This window comes from Octopus bimaculoides, chromosome 7, assembly GCF_046866305.1.
Source record: "Octopus bimaculoides isolate indiv1 chromosome 7, ASM4686630v1, whole genome shotgun sequence".
In the NCBI taxonomy this organism is placed as follows: Eukaryota; Metazoa; Mollusca; class Cephalopoda; order Octopoda; family Octopodidae; genus Octopus; species Octopus bimaculoides.
Genome location: NC_142934.1, coordinates 63,028,287 through 63,050,684, shown reverse-complemented (window position 1 = coordinate 63,050,684; position 22,398 = coordinate 63,028,287). Strand labels below are relative to the sequence as shown.

Genomic DNA, 22,398 nt, shown 5'->3' with positions numbered 1-22,398 from the left:
AAGAATGGCGATTACAAAGTTTAAAAATATATGATCAATAATCTAGCTTCTTAAACACCTATATAATTGCAACAATAATTCATGAGGTTTCATACTTAAAATAATAACCAATAACAACTTTCTTTTTATATTTGTAGATGATAAAGGCAAGCAATTTCTGAAATGTTTGCTTTGTATTATAAATTAATAAACAAACAAATAAATACGTAAATAAATAAATTACTGCTAAAACAGTTTAAAATATCCTTTTTGTTCTAATTTCAAATTATTTATTTTCTTATTTTTGATAAATAAATTATTACTAAAAACCTGATAAGGTGATAATGATAATAATATATCTTAATTTTTCAGGCTTTATGGAACAGTAAAAATATAAAATACATTTTCTTTATCAAGCAGCATTCCAGAAAATTTGGTAAAGAATTGCCTTTGCTTGTAGATACTTTTCTTCTTTACCAAAACTAGATCAATTGCAATATTCTATCTTTAGCCTTTACTTGCTTTACATGGACTGTTGCCATGCTGGAGCACTGCCTTGAAAAGATTAGCCAAATGGATCAACCCTAGCGTTTATTTTTTAAAGCCTGGTACTTATTCTATCAGTCTCTTTTGCTGAACTGCTAAGATATTGGACCATAAAGAAACAAATGCCAGCTGTGAACCTGTGGTGGAAGACAAATATAAACACACACACACACACATACAGACAATAGGTGGGGGTTAGCTATTCTCAGTATAGAAAATATGGAGTATTGTGCTCAAATGAATTTAGATTAAACTCTGAATTCTCCATCCAGGACTTGGTTCATGGCATCAAGAGTGTCTATAAAAGAAATCTAGGATGAGTTGATATGGAGGTAGTGATGCAGATAATGCATACATACATACATACATATATATTCTTTTAGCTGTTTCAGTCACTTGACTGTGGCCATGTTGGAGCACTGCTTTTAGTCGAGCAAATCGACCTCAGGATTTATTCTTTGTAAACCTAGTACTTATTCTATTGGTTTCTATTGCCGAACTGCTAAGTTAAGGGGACATAAAGGCACTAGCATCGGTTGTCAAGTGATGTTGGGAGGGACAAATACAGACACACAAACATATAGACACACATACATATATATATACAAATATATATTCGACAGGCTTCTTTCAGCTTTCTGTCCATCAAATCCACTCACAAGGCTTTGGTTAGCCCGTGGCTATAGTAGAAGACACTTCAGTGGGACTGAACCTGAAACCATGTGGTTGGTAAGCAAGCTACTTACCACACAACCACTCTTGTGCCTATAAAATTTTAGTCAGCTGAGGCTAAAGTAGAAGACACTTGCCCAAGGTGTCATGCAGTAGGACTGAACCCAGAACCATGTGGTTGGGAAGCAAGCTTCTTGCCACACAGTGCCCCCCCCCCCACACACACACATAGAAAAAGCTACGCTTGTCTATATATCATCATCATCATCACCATTTAACATCCATCTTCCATGCATGGGTAGGACAGGTGACAGCAGTCAACCAGACAGAAAAACTATTCCAGGCTACTGTGTCTGCTTTGGCAGGGATTTCATGGCTGGATTCTCTTCCTAACACCAACCACTCTGCAGACAAAGCATAACAAATGGTTGGACTTGTAAAATCTTCATGTGAATGTTACTTTTTGCACATTCCATTGGCAAATTATGAACATTAAAATTATTGCATAACTCCAAGCTTCCTGAAACAGTTGCTGAGTTAAGAAATTATGTATTCTCTTCTTAGTATTCTATATTTTTTATCCTCTATGTAAACATATTCGTATATACAATGCATATATATGCATATATATGTCAAACCTAACTGTGTTTATGTGCATCACTTCTTCCATGTTTATATATATATATATATATATATATATATATATATATATGAGACAGGCCTCTTTTAGTTTCCATCTACCAAATCCACTCACAAGGCTTTGGTCAGTCCAGGGTTATAGTAGTAAACAATTGCCCTCAGTGTCATGCAGTGGGACTGAACTCAGTTGTAAACATGTTGTGTTGACGCCCCCAAGCAAAGAAGTAGGATCGTGCAAGACATATAAATAGAGGTAGTCTAGCCGTGTTAGAGGAATTGAGTGACTGTTGGGTAGAGCTGTTGAGTAGCAGTTGAGTAGAGATTATCCGAAGGTGCTAGATAGCAGTAGCTTGAGACATAACAAAACATCTTGCCACACAGCCAAGCCTGCACCTATAATTTTTTTTTATTTATATCAGTCACATTTTAGAAATTAAAGTTAAAACATTATAAAGAAGCTATCAACTAAACCTAAGATATAGAATGTTAGAGAATATAGATCATATAAAAAATATTCAGTGTCCCGTATCTAAGTTAAATATGAGTTGTGATGTTACATACAAACTCCATTATTGTTTTCCTATATGCAACATTTTTCGTGCTAGATATTTGTTTGTAAGTAATCATATTGATTTCTTTTAGCTGGGCATCATCATCATCATTTAACATCCACTTTTTCCATCCTTCCTTGGATCAGATGGAGTTTGTTTGAGGCAGTTTTCAATGGCTGAATACCCTTCCAGTTGTCAAGTCTCACTTGTTTCCAAGTAAGGTAATAAATATTTCCTCATGATGCGATATATTCTTGGCAAAATACCAGAAACAAACAGCACTGCTAGTTTGATGCAATGTCAAGAGAAGGATACAAACACATGCACGCACGTGCGTGCACACACACAAACACACACAACAGCTGCTTGTAATTTCTATCAATCAAATCCACTCACAAGGCTTTGATTAGCTTGGTGCTAATATGCTTGCCCAAGGTGCCACACAGTGGGAGCAAATCTGAGACCATGTAGTTGAAAAGCAGGAGAAAAATTCGATCAAGCCCTGCATATTATCAGTACTTATTAACCCTAAACGGATAAAAGTCAAAGAAGAAACTTCAGCAGGATTTGAGCTCAGAGTATAGAGGGATAAATTTAAGTACCACAAGGCATTTAGTCTGGCATCTGCCAGTTTCTGCTAACTAATCAATTAATTAATTAATAATTATATTAACAATCAATTTGTAATGACTTCATATGTAGAACATTCCTCAGTCTTCCTAGAAAAGTATTTCTTTTAATTTTTATAATTTCATTGATTAAAATAAATCCTTTCCAACCATGATTTTTTTCTCATCTTTTTTCTCAACTGCTCCAAGAAAGATTTAGTGTAAAGACCATACATTCATAGTACATAGTATTTATTAAATATATTAAGTGATTTTGAATTACATCATCATCATTTACTGTCCGTTTACCATGCTGGCATGGGTTGGACAGTTTAAATGAGAACTGGTAATCCAGGGAGTTGCACTAGGTACCAGTCTGATTTGGCTAGATTTCTATGGTTGGATGCCCTTCCTAATGCCAACCATTCCAAGAGTGTAGTGAGTGTTTTTTACATGCCACCAACACAAGTGCCAATCATTTAACATGGCACAGGTGTCAGTTACATTACACCATGTCTATAAATTAATTGTACATGATGTTGTTGTGCATATGATTATCTAACATTGGTTTTAAATTTTGGCACAAAGGCAGCAATTTTAGGGTAAAGAATAAGTGGATAACATCAACACCAATGCTCAACTGATACTTATTTTATCAACCCTGATAGGATAAAAAGTAACCTCAGCAGAATTTCAACTCAGAATGGAGACATAAGGGGTGCAGCAATATCAAAGGAAGGTTAACTGGGAAGATAGTTTTTGTGTGTGGCAAATGCTCAGTGGCAATAGACACTGAAAATGTGCAGAAAATAGCTTGTGTCAAATGCCATGGGTAAAAACTAGAAGTAGTTGATAGCTTCTGTTTCCTGGGTGACCAGGTCAGTAGTGAGGGTGGATGCACTGAGAGTGTAGCTGCTAGAATAAGAATAACTTGGGCAAAGTTCAGAGAGCTCCTACCTCTGCTGGTGACAAAGGGCCTCTCACTCAGAGTGAAAAGTAGACTGTATGATGTATGTGTGCGAACAGCCATACTACACGGTAGTGAAATATGGGCCATGACAGTTGAGAACATGCATAAGCTTGAAAGAAATGAAGCTAGTATGCTCTGCTGGAATTGTAATCTCAGTGAGCATACATGACAGAGTGTAAGCACCCTGAGAGAAGTTGGACGTAAGAAGCATCAGATGTGGTGTGCATGAGAGATGACAGCACTGGTATGGTCATGTGTTGTGCATGGAAGAGGACAGCTGTGTGTAAAAGTGTCACACTCTCGCAGTAGAGGGAACCTGTGGAAGAAGTAGACCTAGGAAGACATGAGATGAGGTGGTGAAGAATGACCTTCGAACATTAGGCTTCACCAAGGAAATGACTAGTAACCAAGACCTCTGGAGATATGCTGTGCTTGAGAAGACTCAGGAAGCCAAGGAAGACTATAACCGTGGCCTACGTCAGTGCAGCATAACCAGCCCATTTAAGAGTATCCTTCAATCATAGGGCAATAAACTGTGCTTGTGAAGACCTGTTGACTCAAGTGAAGTCACTGTCGTGGCTGATACCAATATCGCCTGACTGGCACATAAAATGCACCATTCGAGCGTGGTTGATGCCAGTGCCGCCTGACTGGTCCTGTGTCGGTAGCACATAAAAAAGCACTATTTGAGTATGGTCGATGCCAGTGTTGCTTGACTGGTCCTGTGCCGGTGGCATGTAAAATGTACCATTCAAGTGTGGTCAATACCAGTAACACCTGACTGGCCTTCATGCCGGTGGCATGCAAAAAGCATCCACTACACTCTCAGAGTGGTTGGTGTTAGGAAGGGCATCCAGCTGTAGAAACCTTGCCAGATCAGACTGGAGCCTGGTGCAGCCTTCTGGCTTGCCAGTCTTGAGTCAAACTGTCCAACCCATGCCAGCATAGAAAGTGGACGTTAAACAGCGATGATGATGATGATGATGATGATGATGAATGTACCAGTGGATGAAACACTGCTAAGCATTTTGCCTTGCATGTTAACGATTCTGCCAGCTGTGATTATCTAATACTGAAGTGAAACTAAGTCAGTGTACTGGCAATGTACAAGAAATAAATCTACCGGAACAAGAAAGAGATCTTAAACAACTTCAAAATTTGTGAAATTCTAAGAATATTATAGTTTAAATGATGTGGAAGGCTTTACAGACAGATTCAAATTGTGTAGTAAATGATACAGAATCTAACTTTCAAAATTCTGAAATGGCATATTATATTCCTGTCAACAAAAACTATAGAGGGGATGCATGTCCAAATTGATAAAAAAAAAAAAAAAAATCATATAAAAAGTAAAAAAGCAATTAGTTTTTTAAAATTTTCTATTTAAGAAATAAGAATCACAGGAAATTATATTTTTCAATATTTTAAGAAACAACCACTTCCAGATAATGTAACAGCAACAATAATAACAGCTATTTCCAGATAATGTAACAGCAACAATAATAACAACCACTACCACTGCTACTATCACCACCACCATAATCATTTCATAGCCTTTCTTTTATGTTGACATGGGATAATATCACATTCAGTTACGTCTGGAAAAGTACCCAGTGTTGCCAACAAAATAAAGGATTATGTGTGTTAAGGATGATAGGCAGGGGAAGTGCAGAGGTCCAGGGCTATTCTATGTTATATAGATGAATGTGAGCAGGTGCAGTGATGGTAAAAGAGGTGTAGGATAGAGACTGGTGAGAGAGTGTTGAGGAGATAGAGAAACTAAGGGCAGAAGGTTAGAGAAAGAATGACGTGGGAGCTGTCGGTGTTGTAGAAGTAGTGTGGAAGACAGAAAGAGAGAGAAAGAAAGAGAGAAAGATGAGATGGTATTGAGACAGTGGTAAAGCTGAGGGAGAGGGTCAGTGAAAGAAAGGCAGGAAGGTGTTGCAGAGGTGATGTGGATAGAGGATTAGTTCAGCAAGGGCATCTGAGCCACCATCACTACTCCACATTTTAGTGCTCTGTGTGCAACACTTGGAAAGGAGAACAAGTCTTCCGCAGCACTGCACATTGCCAATAATTTTTGTTCCTAGTCATTCCTTTTATGAGGTTCAGTATCTTGGGACCAGTCTTCACCACTTTGATCCTTGTTTTTCTCCACAGGTTCCATCTACTTTGAGCACTCAAAATTTTTACATTCCCATGCACAATTTCCTATAGTCACTTTTTTGTAGGGGAAATTACTTCTCTTTGCTGATAACATATCAAAATTCTTGTTTTGAGAGTTCCAGGATCCAGAAATGTACAGGAGGTAATGTAAAACAAAAGGGCTTGTTTTTAAGACTACAATAATAAAAACCTTTCTGTTGTTTTGTTTTAGAAAAAAATTTATGGACTACACAAACAAATAAACAATATTATAAAGATGATAACTACCTTAGAATACTGGTCCAAAATCTTCACAAGATAAAATGTATTGTTCAGAGCTTTTTCCCAAGTATACCTTGAAATATTTTCTTTATTTTCTTTTGTCATCATAAAAAATTTGGTTACGTTACTTTGGCACAAACTAAGAGAATCAATGAAATCTCTTTGAAGGAATGGAGATGAATTTATTTGCTGATTGTCAGAAGAGCAAAGTAAAGTCTGAAATGAAGATAGAAAGGAAAATATAATATATTTAAGTATGAACTCATGAAATTACTTCTAATATTCATTGATAACATTATAAGTTTCATTAAATATTTTAATATTATTAGTCATGTCACTTCGAGTTCAACAAATATTTAATAAGTGTGTAATTTTCCGTTACATTATGTCTTTCTGAGTATGTTTTTCTAACAATTTTCTTCTCATAAAACATGTAATTCATAAAACTGACATTTAGTTGTGGATTTTGTACAATGGCCATCTGTCAAAGATAAGATTTCCAGAGGATCTCTTATATATTCTAAACAGTTAATTAAACAAAAATAAAATAATCAAAGTGTAGAGACACAATGCATTGACATACTTGCAGTAGTAATGAACTCACAATTTTTAGGTTTGTAGTTCAATGAAGACCCCATGCTTACTCAAGAACACCTGTACTCCACAGCAGAAGTGTTAAAGCCATTCTCCATGGTGAAGAGGATTGGCCTGCAAGAGTCCTGTGCTGGTGCCATGTAAAAAGAGCACTCATGCTGGTGTCGTGTCAAAGTGCTCATGTGGTGCCATGTAAAAGCACCAAGCACACACAGTAAAGTGGTTGGCATTAGGAAGAGTGCATCCAGCCATAGAAACCAAGCCAAATCGGACTGGAACCTGGTGCAGCTCTCCAGCTAGCCAGTTCTGGTCAAAACATCCAATCCATGCCATCATGGACAACAGACATTAAATGATGATGATCATGATCACAATCTCATTTTTTTTCCTACCTAATATTAGGGTTCTACTTATGTATGAAATTCAATGCAGTCCTCTACTTCATCTATTTAGGAACTCATCAAGAATTTGCATCAAATCATATCACAAAGATATGTAGCCTACTGGTTAGGGTACTGTACTAATGATTGTAAGATTATGGCTTTGATTTCTCTCTTCAGCTGAACAATCCTAATCTTGTGGGTTCAAGGATGCTAGTGCCACATAAACAGCACCTGTGCCAGTGTTACATAAAAGCACTCATGCTGGTGTTACGTAAAAGCTCTCAGTACACTCTGTAAAGTGGTTGGTATTAAGAAGGGCATCTAGCCATAGAAACCATGCCAAAACAAACATGGAGCCTGAGCAGCTCTTCAGCTGGCCAGCTCCTGTCAAACTGTCAAGCCCATGCCAGCATCAAAAACAGATGTTAAATGATGACGATGACAGGATAGTGCATTGTATTCTTGAGTAAAACAACTCATTTCACAATGCTCTAGTTCATTCAGATAGTAATGAGTTTCATCAACAGTTGGGAAGTTAACCATGCAGTGTCGTATATGCCACAGAAACCAGGTTAGGCTCTGGTTCTATAAGTCCTAGGTTTAGTGACAGATGTATGTCTAAGTCTAATATCATATAACTGGTGGACAATGGATTTAATCTGGTGACATTTAACAATTAAAATTATAGCATCCAGCACTTTCCATAACTTCCACTTCAAGTTACTTAAATTCCTATGCATATCATAAAGACTTCCCACATCAATAATATTTCTGCATAGGTTATCACATGATCAAAATTACATTTCAATAACTCAAATGCTTCTTCAGCTCCAGTTGAAATATTGGTTTCAAATTTTGGCACAAAGCCAGCAATGTCAGGGGAGGAGGTAAGTTGATTACATCAACCCCAGTGTGCAACTGGTACTTATTCTATTGATTCCGAAAGGATGAAAGGCAAAACTGACCCTATAAAGTCAGAAGAAATGCCAATAAGCATTTTTTCAGGTGTGGTAATGATTCTGCCAGCTCACTGCCTTAGCCCCATTTGAAATATTAACCCTGAGTAATTATGGAACAGGACTTGAGAAGGAGAGGAGGGAGGTTATGGACGTGGACATATTCTCAGGCCAGAGCAATGGAAATTTTTGTGGAGTGCAGAGTGTGCAGTACTGTCCCATCTCTTACATTCAGAGTTCAATTGCCATGGCCTAGAGAGCTGGGACTGTGACAGTGAGGTCCTCAGGTCATAGGTTCTTACATCAACATTTTTTCTTTAGGCAAGTTGCTGTACTGAGCTGAAGAAACTGGCCTCTGACCCACCCACTTGCTACTACATGTTAATTAACCTAAAGCTGGGACCCAGACAGAGGCTACTTCTCTGGATCAGAGAAACAATCATGGCTAAGAGGTGGTTCCACACTCCACAAAACCCAGAAACTTCCAAACCAGGGCACCACTACTGGATGCAGTTTGAAGTCATACCCCAAAACTAGCTATAAACAAGCTTCCAATGAAAGCTCTATAAAAAATGCTATTTCCATATATGTTACAGCATGCTGACATACTAAAAGATGCCCTTTACTTCACAGGGATATTGTTCTTGTTGATATATACACATTGCCCTCAATATCATGTCCTGACTTTTCCGTATTTTCTCTTATTAATGATTCCTTTTGAGTAATTATTGATTTTTGTTAGTTAGACACAAAGCAAATCATTGAATTTGGTGGGAATAATGACTACATCCCATCAATCTCCTTTAATATATAACTGATACTTATTTCTATCAAGTACAAAAATGCAAAGGACAAACTTGGATAAAATTGGAATCAAGGTCAAAAACAATATACTATAATGTATTTTGTTTGTGCTGCACTGTTTTTGCTTGATTTATTTTGCATAATAATTTATGTTGCTTTTATTATTGTTAATATTACAATAGTCTTTTCTCTTTTAATAACATGAGTTTTTATAGAAATCGTGCTCAAATACCACTCCCCACAGATATTGTATTACTCTAGAAATAACACTGGTTTTACATATGCCATCCTTCTTCTCTACATTTTCTGGCTTCTGGAAGTTATTTCTTACTGAAGTATTTCTTCATGCATTAATTAACTTGCCAATTTTTTACAAAAGGGAAAGCATTATTAGTTATATATGGTCTCCTCACAACACACATACACAAATACAATTAAGTCAGTCGCTTGTTATTCTGTTTCACCTGAATGTTCAGAAAAGTCAGGCAAGTTATGACAAGATTTTTGATGGAGGTTACACATACATACATACAAATATATATATATACGTACATACATACACACACACACACACACACACACACACACACACACACACACACACACACACACACACACATACATAATACATACATAATACATATATATATATATTATATTTTGGTCAAGTCAGTCTCTTACTACATTGAGTTTCACTAGTATATGTGCAGGTTCTTCAGGCAAGTTATAGTGCAAGTGATGATTCACCTGAAACCTTGTGCACCCACTGGAAAAATTCAGAATAGTAAGATACTGATTTGATCAAAACAAAAAAAATATAAATCATTAATTTCTACTAAGATATTGGGTACTCTTTTTCCCAACAGTCAACACTAAATGCCTGTCTGTCTGTCTGTCTATCTATCTATCTATCTATCTATCTATACATACATACATATATATATACACACATATATAAAGATATATATATATATATATATATATATATATATATATATATATATATATAAAGATGTATAATTGCCAACCAAGTGTGGTGTCCTATACCGGACTGTGTTACTGACGTTTATAGCCCCAGGAAGACATCTCTTCCAGCTGACTAATGACACACATTCTGTGTCCAATATATATACATATATAAAGATATATATACTTATACATATATATATATACATATATATATATATATATATATATATACACACACACATATATATAGGCAGATAGATAGATAGATAGATAGGTACATAGATAGATATAATCACTCAGTATGATTCTCTAAGCATCTGTCATCTTCAGTATTGTTTCAACAGTCCTTTTGATTATGCAGACATGAGTTAGGCCAGACCATCTGCAATACAATACATTTTCATTCATCTCCAAAGTATATCATCTCATCTCTGAGGCTACACATCCTCATATCCTTCTTTATTTTCTTTTGTTTTCCTGTGCCGGTGGCATGTAAAAAGCACCACTCGAGCGTGACCGTTACCAGTGTCGCCTTACTGGCACTTGTGCCGGTGGCATGTGAAAAACAACATTCGAGCGAGGTCGTTGCCAGTGCTGCTGTACTGGCTCCTGTGCAGGTGGCACATAAAAAACACCATTTGAGTGTGGCTGTTGCCAGTACCACCTGACTGGCACATAAAAGCACCCACTACACTCTCGGAGTGGTTGGCGTTAGGAAGGGCATCCAGCTGTAGAAACTCTGTCAGATCAGATTGGAGCCTGGTGCAGCCATCTGGTCCACCAGTCCTCAGTCAAACCGTCCAACCTATGCCAGCATGGAAAGTGGACATTAAACGATGATGATGATGATGATTTCTAAAATGGGCACTTTCCACTATTAACTTAGAATACATTTTTATTCAGCTAGTATTGCCTTATATGTTGACAGTATAAAATAAACCATAAACATATATGCTTATTGTAAAATCCACTTACCAGTATCTTACTGAGGTTCCGCAAATTCTTAATAATATTATCAGGATTATTTGCAATTTCAACCAGTTCGCTGAAAATGTTTCTTATATTTTCAAAGCCTTCACTTGCCTGAAAGTTTAAAGATCATTTATTCTTTTAAAATATTTTACAATTTCATGCACTAAAAATATTGATATAATTGTAACAAAATGTATATTTTGAAAATGATTTTTGATTATACCAATGTATATCTTGTACTGTAGCCAACCACCTAATATCTTGATCTTTTATCTTTTACAAGTTTCAGTCATTAGACTGCAGCCATGATGGGCACCGCCTTGAAGAATTTAATTGAGCTAATCAACCCCAGTACTTAATCTCTTTTTAAGACTGGTACCTATTCTATTGGTATCTTTTGCTGAACTGCTTGGTTATGGGGACTTAGACACACCAACACCAGTGGGAGAGAAACATAGACACAAAGATACACACACAGATATATGATGGGCTTCTTTCAGTTTCCGTCTACCAAATCCACTCACAAGACCTTGGTTGGCCTGAGGCTATAGCAGAAGACACTTGCCCAAGGCACCACACAGTGGGACTGAATCTGGAAACATGTGGTTGAGAAGTAAACTTCTTACCACACAGCCACACCTTTCAATATATTTCTAAATCATGTCAGTGAATTAGTTCTCAGAAAATCAAATACTCAGATTTAATTTGTAGCTCTGTTCTGTTTACTTTGCAAAACTTCTTTTATCAAAGGCATATGGACAGTAAAGAGTGAATATCCCACTTTTATCTCTCATTCTCCTCATTAGCCAGACAACTGATTCCATGTGACAAATTATTATTACACACACACACACACACACACACACACACACATGTAAAGGTGTATGGCACAGTGGTTAGAGTGTTGGGCTCACAATCATGAGGTAGTGAATTCAATTTCTGGACCAGGCTGTAAGTTGTGTTCTTGAGCAAGATACTTTATTTCACGTTGTTCTAGTTCACTCAGCTGTAGAAATGAGTTGCAACATCACTGGTGCCAAACTATATTGGCCTTTGTCTTTCCCTTGGATAACATCAGTAGCATGGAAAAGAGAGACTGGTATGCATGGGTGACTGCTGGCCTTCCATAAACAACCTTGCCCAGACTTGTGCCTTGGTGGAGAACTTTCTAGGTGCAATCTCATGGTCATTCATGACCGAAGAGGGTTTTTATTGTTTACATCATAAGAAATTATAAATTTTGAGAGATGTGAAATAATTCTTTTTGGAACAGTGAAACTCGAAGCAGATAAAGCTCTAAATAACAGAATGTAAATAATGGGTTAAGAAACCTCGGAGGATAGAAAAGTCAAAAGCTGTTTGTGGAACATGAACCACATCTCCAGTAAAGATGACAGACATTCTCCATATATTGGTTCCAAAATTTGGCACAAGGCTAACAATTTTGAGGGAATAGGTGAGTCAGTTACATAACCCCAGTGCCCAACTGGTACTTATTTTATTGACCATGAAAGAATAGAAGGCAAAGTTAACCTCAGTGGATTTTGAACACAGAACATATAGGTAGACGAAATGCTGCTAAGCATTTTGCCTGGTGTGCTAACAGTTCTGTCAGCTCACCACTTTACATATTCAATATACATTACATATGACTTGTATGTAACATGGCTGAAATCATGGCCATTTGGTAAAGAAGTTTGTTTCACAATCATGTGATTCTAGGTTCAATCCCATTGAAAACATCTCAGACATCTAGTATAACCGTGTATAGACAAAAACGTAACATTATTTTTCTTGAACTTTCTATACTCTAAAAAACACACTGTTTCATTTTTTGCTCAGTTTACTATTAATGAATGTAAAAGAAAATCAACCATACAAACTGATCAGATGTACAAGCTTATCTATATAAACATTTTTCAATTTTCTTATCTAAGTTTCTTAAATCAACACATAAATATATTCCTTAGAAAATATTTATATGTTACACTTTATGTCAAAAGTCCACTTCTCACATAATTATTCATATATATTCAGAGATTTTTTCTTTTTGACCAAATTAAGAAAAGAAACATTCTATTCAAAGATAAAAATAACGTGTCTTTCCTGTTTGCATTAATCAAAATGTTTATAAATTTTCACAATGTTATGAGAGTCATAAAGTTTCAATTATATTGATTTGTTTTATTTTGATACCAATCCATCTGAAACTATCCCTGGTTTTAAGATACAAACTTACTATTTAAAGTGATCAAAATTAAAATTTTCATTGATATTTCATGTTAATTTAAGTTTCAAACACCATTTTAGAAATGATAAAGTTATTTTATTAAATTCTTCATTATTTTCAAAATTAACAAAAAAAAAAAAAAAAAGACATTGTATTTTAGCAGAAATATAGTACAAAAACAGTTAAGAAGAATCTTCTGAAGGAAAGGATTACGGTAACTTAATAATAATTGGATTTATTTTCAATCTCTGTTTTTACTGAAAATACACATGTCACACAACATTCTAATATTTCAAATCAAGAATCTGAAGAAACATGTAGAAAAAAGTGAAACCTTTGTAAAGAATCAAATAAAGATTGCATGACATAAAAACAATAATGGTGCCAACAACATGGAATAGTCACATCTAGTACATTGCAAATCCAGATTCATTGTTAATCTTCTAGAGGTCTCACAGTATATTTTGGGTACCATTACATGCACGACTCTTCCATTATGATGTGGTTTTTGTTATTAGTTAATACGTTAATTGTTGCTTTATTGACATTTAGACCTTAAACTATAAGTCATTCTTTTGGAACTGTTTGATTGATTTCCAGGAAATCATAAATGTGATAAATTCACAAACAACTATTTATTTAAAAAATTAAAAGAAAAATTCATTAGCTCTTTCATATTTAGAAACCCAAGAGATAATACTTGCCTTCTTTATAATCTTCTTGACAATGGGAGCATCAGGAGCATAGGGTATTACCCCTAACATGACAGATTTTATCACATTTTTCCATAAAAAGCGAGTTAAGGGATTATTCTCAAGAGATTTCATAACATCTTTATAGAAATCAGCTGAAATATAATTATACATTGAGATGAACATTTTCAAATCAAATAAATTTTCAACTAATTAAGACAAATTTTAGAGAAAATTTTGAAACTTCTATAGATTTGTACTTATATCCAATAAAAGCTTCTTGTTTGTAATAATTATTTCTTTTGCTAAGTACAGTCAAATAAAATTATTATTAATCAAAGTTTTAAAGGAGAGAGAGTATAACTTAGATAATTTAGATTGGTTTTGGCCATTATTGGCCAGGCCATGACTAATTCACAACAGACTTGACTCAAGTCTTGGGCATAAGGAGAGAAAGTTCTTCTCTACACAGATTTAATTTCAGAATGATTAATTGTAATTATGAAAATGTAAGAGGTCAAAATGGTGAAAAATAAAATGGTAGACCAAATGCTTTATAGTATTTAGTCTGAATACCAAACAAAATACAATAAAAACATCTATTCTATAATCATATTATTTTCACTATCTTCATGACTTACTTCTCTTTTGCAATAACAGAAATGTTTCTTATAGTTTGCACAATACAAAACTGTAAATTATAACAGCAAATTAAAATGTGTATCAATTCTTTTGTTTAGTTCAATTTTGAAAAAAGTCTTTTAACGATACAAGAATATTTTCACAAGTAATTATTACATGTTTTAAAACAGATTAGATTTAATAAATCAATATGTATACATAAAAGTGTGTGTGTGTGTGTGTGTGCACATATTGCTTTTCCTCCAGTATAATTATGTTTCATATTTTTATAGGTAAGATACTTAAAACCCTTAATAATGCAAAAGATTCTGAGTCAATAATGATTTTTTCAACAAACTGAAAAGGAAAACCTTTATTGGCAATGGACTGAAAAGATTCCACTTTGCAACTGGTACATATCTTATAGCATTAAAATGGATCAAGAGTAAAAACAACCTTGGTAAGATTTGATTTCAGAACTGATGTAAAAATCTAAATATTGGCCCCACCCAAATCAGAATGGAATAAGGATCATCATCATCGTTTAACGTCCGCCTTCCATGCTAGCATGGGTTGGACGATTTGACTGAGGACTGGTGAAACCGGATGGCAACACCAGGCTCCAATCTAATTTGGCAGAGTTTCTACAGCTGGATGCCCTTGCTAAATAATAATGATGATGATGAAATATGCTCAACAAAATTGAATATATGTAGGAGGACAAGACTACATAATGTGAAGCAATTATGTCCAATTATTCTATTGTTTCTATGAATCCTTTCCTATTTAATCAACATAATATTTCTATAAAAAAAATTAATGAAAAAAAAACATAGAAGTAAAAATGTTTCTCTAATAAGAATGTCATAGCACAGTAATGTTACTTTACTTACATACTGTATCATCCAGATCATCTAAATTCTTTTCCACAGATGGCCGGCTCCTGTAATCCTGCAACCTTTGGGCAATTTTTGACTGCTGGTAGCCAGAAAACTCTAAAGTGGTATTTCGACCACAGAATATGTTACTAATGCTGTTAAGAATAGCAGTAGAATTAACAGAACCATTTGTAAAAGACTGTGGATTAAAATTCCTTATCTGATCACTTATGTCATTCCAGTTGGTAAAAACTTTTCCCAAATATTCCATCTTCTGAATACTCTTCCACTGAGAAAGAAAAATAGAATGGTATGATGCAATTAAACTTTATTTCATCTGAAATGAAATGGTTTATCTCAAAGAATTTAAAATTAAGAATATGTAAAATAGTAATAGATAACAAGGACACAACAGTAAGTTTAAACCCACTCATACCATTATCATACTTTTATTTACTCATAAACATATAAAGATGGCGAGCGCATGCGTGCACGCACGTGTGTGTGCGTGCATGTGCATGCATTTCTGTTTCCCCAAGCATTTTGGATTATAGAAAAGAAAACTGTCTATTCAGCAGAGTAAAACTCACAGCTCTCCAAATAGCATCCAATAGAGACTATGAACTCACTACTGGAAATTAAAAAGAACAATAATCAGATTTACAATGCTTCTGCTGCTTAAAGTTTCAAGCATTAAGCCATCACTGTACCTATTTACAAGGAAGAGAACTAGACCAGGTATATGTTACATATTCTGGTTATGGGGTTGGCACATCTACAAAATATAAGCCTTCCAGGTGGTTGTTCATTGTCAAATTAACTTAGCCAACAGCAACATTCAGATGTTTAAAGATAATAAAAACAGAAATTTAATTTGTACTTTTTTCTTCTAATTTTCTAAATATTTATTTGCTGTGTACATGGGAGAATGGAATGAATAATAAAATCTGGTTTCTCAGATACTGTATTAAGATGTTATACTGAAGTTTATTTTAATAATTAAGAATGTAAAATATATATTATAAAAAAAATGATAATTAATATAAATGTAAATAAATTCTTTATAAATTCAGAAAAAGAAAATTTTTTTAAATGCTGAATAGTGATAAATTCAACTTACAAAATCTTCTACTAGGACCAAATTCCGCACCAAACCTTTCAAGTCTAAGGTCTGATGAGTATTTTGCTTCGCATATTTCTCAAACTGAAATACAAAATTGTGCACCATATTCAACATAATCACGTTCATAAGCAAATAAACAGAAGCTGTTGTCAACATAGTAATTTTTAAAGATGGTAGAACACAGAAGAGAAAGATACACACTTACACACACATACACACACACACATATACATACATATATACAAATCGAAAATTCAAAATAACAAATAACAAAACAACAAAAGTGAAAAGGATGTACACATGGAATGTATTAGCTTGACACTCAGTATAAGATGGGAAAAAGAGGAGGTGTATAATGTTTCAAGAATGGCTTTTTGTCAGAAAGAGGAGAGATGAAAGGCCCGGAGAAGGAAAAAAATAGTCCAAGAAAAGCACATGTGGTTACATGACTGAAGTAACGTAACATAACATACATACATATATATATATATATATATGTATATATATATATATACACACACACACACACACACACACACATTTATATATATAAACACACACACACGATGATGATGACTGTCTCGTCTTGTCAGATGATATCCATCTCACATTCAGCCTGTTTGATCAGATTTACTTTCACGTGCATGGATATAACTTTTCACACCATAGAATTTCATAAAATACAAAACAGATCAAGAAATGAAATGATAGTTAGACAATTTTATGTCATTGGATTTAAGTGATGAAAACTAGTACAACACTTTTGCCCGTGTCTCAGTCACCATAATACGATCCAGTGACAAGCATTGCAAGACGACTGGTAACTATTTTGACTGCAAGTTTTGTCAGAGTATCTTTCTCTCAGAAAGCTTTGTCAAAAATAAGAGGAGCTCCTTCTACCCTAGGGAAATCTATTTAGCCTATAGAAAAGTGTTTAACAGGTACAACCATCCCAAGTCACAACAAACCTAGGAGGATTAGTAATGAAGTGGTGACTCAACACTCAGCACAACTCCAGAACTCCCATACTGGAGCCTTACCACAAAATGCAGTTTTATGTCATACTCATGTCAATATATATGCAAGTGTGTAAATAATATGCCATTTTTATATGATATTTAAATACCATTTGTGTGAAACTTTTTCTGGTCAGGCACATCACAGTGTTTAGTCATCATAAAATACCCTCCAGATTTCTAGTCATTGGTTTAAATATTCCTTATGTGTGAACAAAATGGAGATAAATCACACACCAGCATTGCTGGTATCCACTTCTGAGTTTTTCAGTTCCAACTTTTGGTTCCAGCAATGCATTATATTACAGTTTAGAGTTCAATGTACAAGGTACAGAAAAGGGAATGTTAATGTCCTAAAATCCTTAATTATTTTTTAAACTGTCTATATCTGGTTCATATATTCTACTTGTTTTATATTCAAACTGGTCAGATCCAGCGTCTCACACCCACCCTATAGTGTAATTTTAAAAATCAAAACCATATCATTAAAATTTCAAAGCTACTAGAAAATGCATGATAAATTCAAAACAATGAGAATAAATAAGCATTGTATTTGACAAAGTAACCTGAATGCTAAAAGTTAAACACTAACGAACACAATGTCCCCAAAACTGTTGTTCAAAGTGGTGCTAAAAACAGAATAAATACTAACAGTAGTAACTGGTAGTGTCTTCAGCTTCCACACATGCAATTTTGGACAAATATCAGAAAGTGACTTAATCATTTGCCCAGTGTAAAATATTTTTGTAAGTTTGTCTTAAATGTTTATGCAATTTTCCAATTTTTACTTAGCCTTTGTTTCGCACATTCTGAGTAATATAAAGCTTTCCTTCCAAAAGTCCCAAGTTACTCCGGTTATTAAAAAAAAATTTGGGGAATGTGTATCATATATGATGCATGAACACCAGAGAAATATGTCTTGTATATCCCATGGGATACTCAGGACAAGTAATGGGTTAGAGGAATTCTCTTGCATCAGTATCGTGTCCTGTGAAAATAGGGAGAGGAAATCAAGAGTCTGCACACACTAATCATAATATTACTACTGCATAGGTTTTTAGACATTTTATAAATTCTATTTTAAGATCACCTGAATCTTCCTCATAATCTCATGCATCAAGACAGACTTTCATCTCCCTCATGAATAAAAAAAAATGAAATTTTTCTGGTTTAATTTTAATTTACTTACTTCTTCGATAAAAGCTATCCAGCTGAAATTATCTTGAAAATCTTTAGCTAACATTAATGCCTGCTTTTGAGTAAGGTTCTGACATAACTCTTTCTGAACTTGAATTGCAGCTGAAGGATCTTGAAAAGTTAATACTCTTGTTAACATACTTCCATTACAAATGGAATTATAAATCATCTGGACATTGTTTGGATTTTGTAGAATGCCAGCCCTTTGGGTCAAAATATTCTGGACATCATTCATCCATTTAACTGTTCCAATATCTTCTCTGTCAGAAATCTACAAGTAAAACAAAAACAAAAAATATATATATACTTATTTGGTCATCTTTTAATAACATACAACATTCTGGAGTCAAGTTTCTGCAGGTATACACATTTATAGATGGATCAGTAATTCATTAAATAGTTTCTGATCATTTATAGTGGAATTTTTCCTTAAACCTTTCACTTGCACTTTTATTTCTTGCTTTATATGTTAAATCATTGAACAATTCTTAATTTATTAACGAGACAATTGGATTTTATTTTTATGATGGAAACTTTGGGATAGAATCACAACTGGAAGGAGACCTAGGAGTAGACTAAGAACAAGACGTTGGATAATAACCAGTCTCAGTTAGTCATGCTTGAAAATTCAACCAGAAAGTCTATTGATGGTTGCTTCTCATAGAACCCTATGGAGGAAGAGCTTGAGAACTCTACTCTCATAACCCTCCCAAGAATATTGGATGGAGAGGATGGGTAGATGTACATTCAGGTAAAGGTCTTAAATTTGTGAAGAATAAGGGACTGTCATGCCTTTCTCAGTGATATTACTAACATAAATGAGATGGAGTGACATAGTTACCACTGGGAATCAAATTTCAATCAGACTTAATTTGCTAGGAGTTTACTTCTCTCTACAGTTCTTGGCACAATTTCTGGTTATGAAGTAATTAACAAACATTGTCTTTATTAGAAATTGAAGGCAGCAAACAGGCAGAGTTTTATGGTATTGGAAGAACATGTGTGGCACTTGTTCTAATTCACTGCATCTTGAGTTCAAATCTTGTCAAGATCAACTACGCCTTTCATCTTTTCAGGCTCAATAAAACAAATAAAACTATCAATCTACAGTGGCAAATTGACAGAACTGTTAAAGGGTCAGATGAGATGCTTGTCAGTATCTGTTCCAGTTCTTTGCATTCTGGCTGCAACACCTGCAATAACTCTGGTGCCAAACTGTATTGGTCCAAGTTGGTGGCCTTTCTTATGAATAAACATGGGTGATGTGGAGAGGGGAGACTTGCATGCATTGGCAACTACTAATCTTCCTAAAAAAATCTTACACAGGCCTACACATACATGTGCAAATGTATAACCAATATTGACCCTACATTAGAAATTAAGTCTTAGAGTTACAAGAGAAGATAACTTTTGCTATTGAATTAGTCACTGTTTCATGTTGGTAAAATAGTAAAGCCTTCACTATTTATTATCATTTATCTATTTTATTTCTATATTTCTTCTTTTTTCCACTAAACAACTTTTAACTTCATGCACCAAATTTGAAAACTTACTTTTGGGAAAATACAATTGCTTTGTGTTGCTTTATTATAAACTATAAAATGTAACATTAATGCTGTTCCAGTGGGAATCAGTGCAATAAGCAGATACTAACAGACAAATAAAACTGAGTTTCTGATTCCATTTGCCAAAATATAAGCATCACCACAGATAATTGGCTCCATATCATAAGTAATGTTCAGTTTTATTCCATTGAATTATGCTCATTTTAGGCTTGCTTTGCCTCAGTCTGAATTGATTCACTATCCTCTGTGTGCAATTATCTTCAGTATTGCATTAATGAACTCGAAAGCTGAGATTTTTTTTCTTTTTTACAATATTTCTTATTCATAAATCTATTAATATTTTCCATATACAAACATTATGTTTTATGAGCATACTAATTGCAATGATAATAATTAAACTGCAATACTTTAATTATAGCTTTTATCTTGCTATTCTTATTCTGAAAAGTTAATTACTCCCAACTCCATAATGAAAAACATTTATTATTCCTTGTACATTGGATAGAATACTGTTATTATTCAGTTATATCGTTATAGATATGTTATTTTACTAATAAGACTATTTCAGCAAAAACTATGCAATAGCTTCTCTTGTCTAAATATTGTCTTAACATTCTTGAAAATTTAAATTTCACGGGGTGAGAAATTTTAGTCTTTTTTTATCAGTTACTTTGGAAATTTCAAATTGGTAAGTTTGAAAACAGAAAGAAAAGATTAAATAAATATTACAACTGAAATCTAAAATCCAATAAAACTAGAACTATTCATTTGAACATCAGTCTTTACTGAATTCTAAGATAAGTTTTAATTTCAGCCTTGGTTTATAAAAACATTTGTTTTAATAGTTTCTTTTTTTATCAATTTGGAATTATAAACTGAAAAAAATAATACTGATCCTTTATTGATCCAAATAATTATTGCTGATATTATTTAATATATGCACAGTGATATAAAACATGTTCTAAGCAGATATATGAAGAAAACATAATTGTTGTTGATATTTCACAAGCTCAGTGATGTAAACTATGTTTTAATACATATTTCATAAGCTCAGTGATATACGGACACCTCAAAAGTAAATAGACACCCTGCATTATAATGTTTTTACCTTTTTGGACACTACTCATTAGTAGAATGCCCAAATGATACCATTGAAAACTGCACAAGATATGTCTACTAAATACCACATTAGGTATTTAAATGCATCAAATGACATTATTGTTTCTCAATATAAATCTTTAAATTAGGTGGTGAACTGGCTGAATTGTTAGCATGTCGGGTGAGATGCTTAGCAGCATTTCATTTGTCCTTATATTCTAGGTTCAAATTCCACCGAGGTTGACTTTGCCTTTCATCCTTTCGGAGTCAACAAAATAAGAACCAGTTGAGCACTGGGATCAATTTGGCTCTTCCCCAAAACTGCTGGCCTTCTGCCAAGTTTGAAACTAATAAACCCTATAAAATAAAAATATGGTGGCCACTCACTTTTGAGACATCTGTGTACAACACTTGTTTTATTCAGAATATATGAAGAAAGCATATTCATTCCTGATATTATTACATATGCACAGTCATACAAATCATATATTTTAATAAGTTCAGTGATATAAAACATTTGTTTTAATCATATATATGAAGAAAACGTAATTATTACTGTTGATATCACTTCAAAAACTAAGTGATATATGACATTCGTTTTCATCAAATTTATGAAGAAAGCATCAGTATTTATCAATACAAATGTGGAAAGAAGATTAGTTTTCATGTTAAATGGAAAGTTTTCATGATTTCACATAAAAGGGGGAAAGCCACCATATGGTCTTCAATGTATTGAACTTGACACGTCTTAATCTTATTTGCAAAATCTATGGCTTTAACAGGGATCTTATTGACTACTTTTGACAGGAAGTAACTTGAGCCATAGGAAAAATATCAGTGTTTTCTGCCAGCTTAAGAAGTCCAATAACTAACAAGACAAGAGGTTCTATAAAACTACTTAAGTATCC

General features: G+C 34.1%; 1 protein-coding gene across 2 annotated transcripts in view; it reads right to left on the bottom strand.

Annotated features, from left to right (window-relative positions):
• LOC106884520 (phospholipid-transporting ATPase ABCA1) overlaps nucleotides 1–22,398 on the bottom strand; it is a 287,667-nt gene that overhangs the window by 154,113 nt on the left and 111,156 nt on the right. For both annotated transcript variants that reach the window (XM_052969717.2, XM_089355446.1), the window contains exons 7-12: nucleotides 18,820–19,098; nucleotides 16,612–16,695; nucleotides 15,507–15,780; nucleotides 14,005–14,147; nucleotides 11,074–11,181; nucleotides 6,399–6,608 (exon numbers count right to left, since the gene is read on the bottom strand). In XM_052969717.2, the coding sequence (XP_052825677.1) occupies nucleotides 6,399–6,608; nucleotides 11,074–11,181; nucleotides 14,005–14,147; nucleotides 15,507–15,780; nucleotides 16,612–16,695; nucleotides 18,820–19,098 (1,098 nt within the window). The remainder of the gene's footprint in view (nucleotides 1–6,398; nucleotides 6,609–11,073; nucleotides 11,182–14,004; nucleotides 14,148–15,506; nucleotides 15,781–16,611; nucleotides 16,696–18,819; nucleotides 19,099–22,398) is intronic.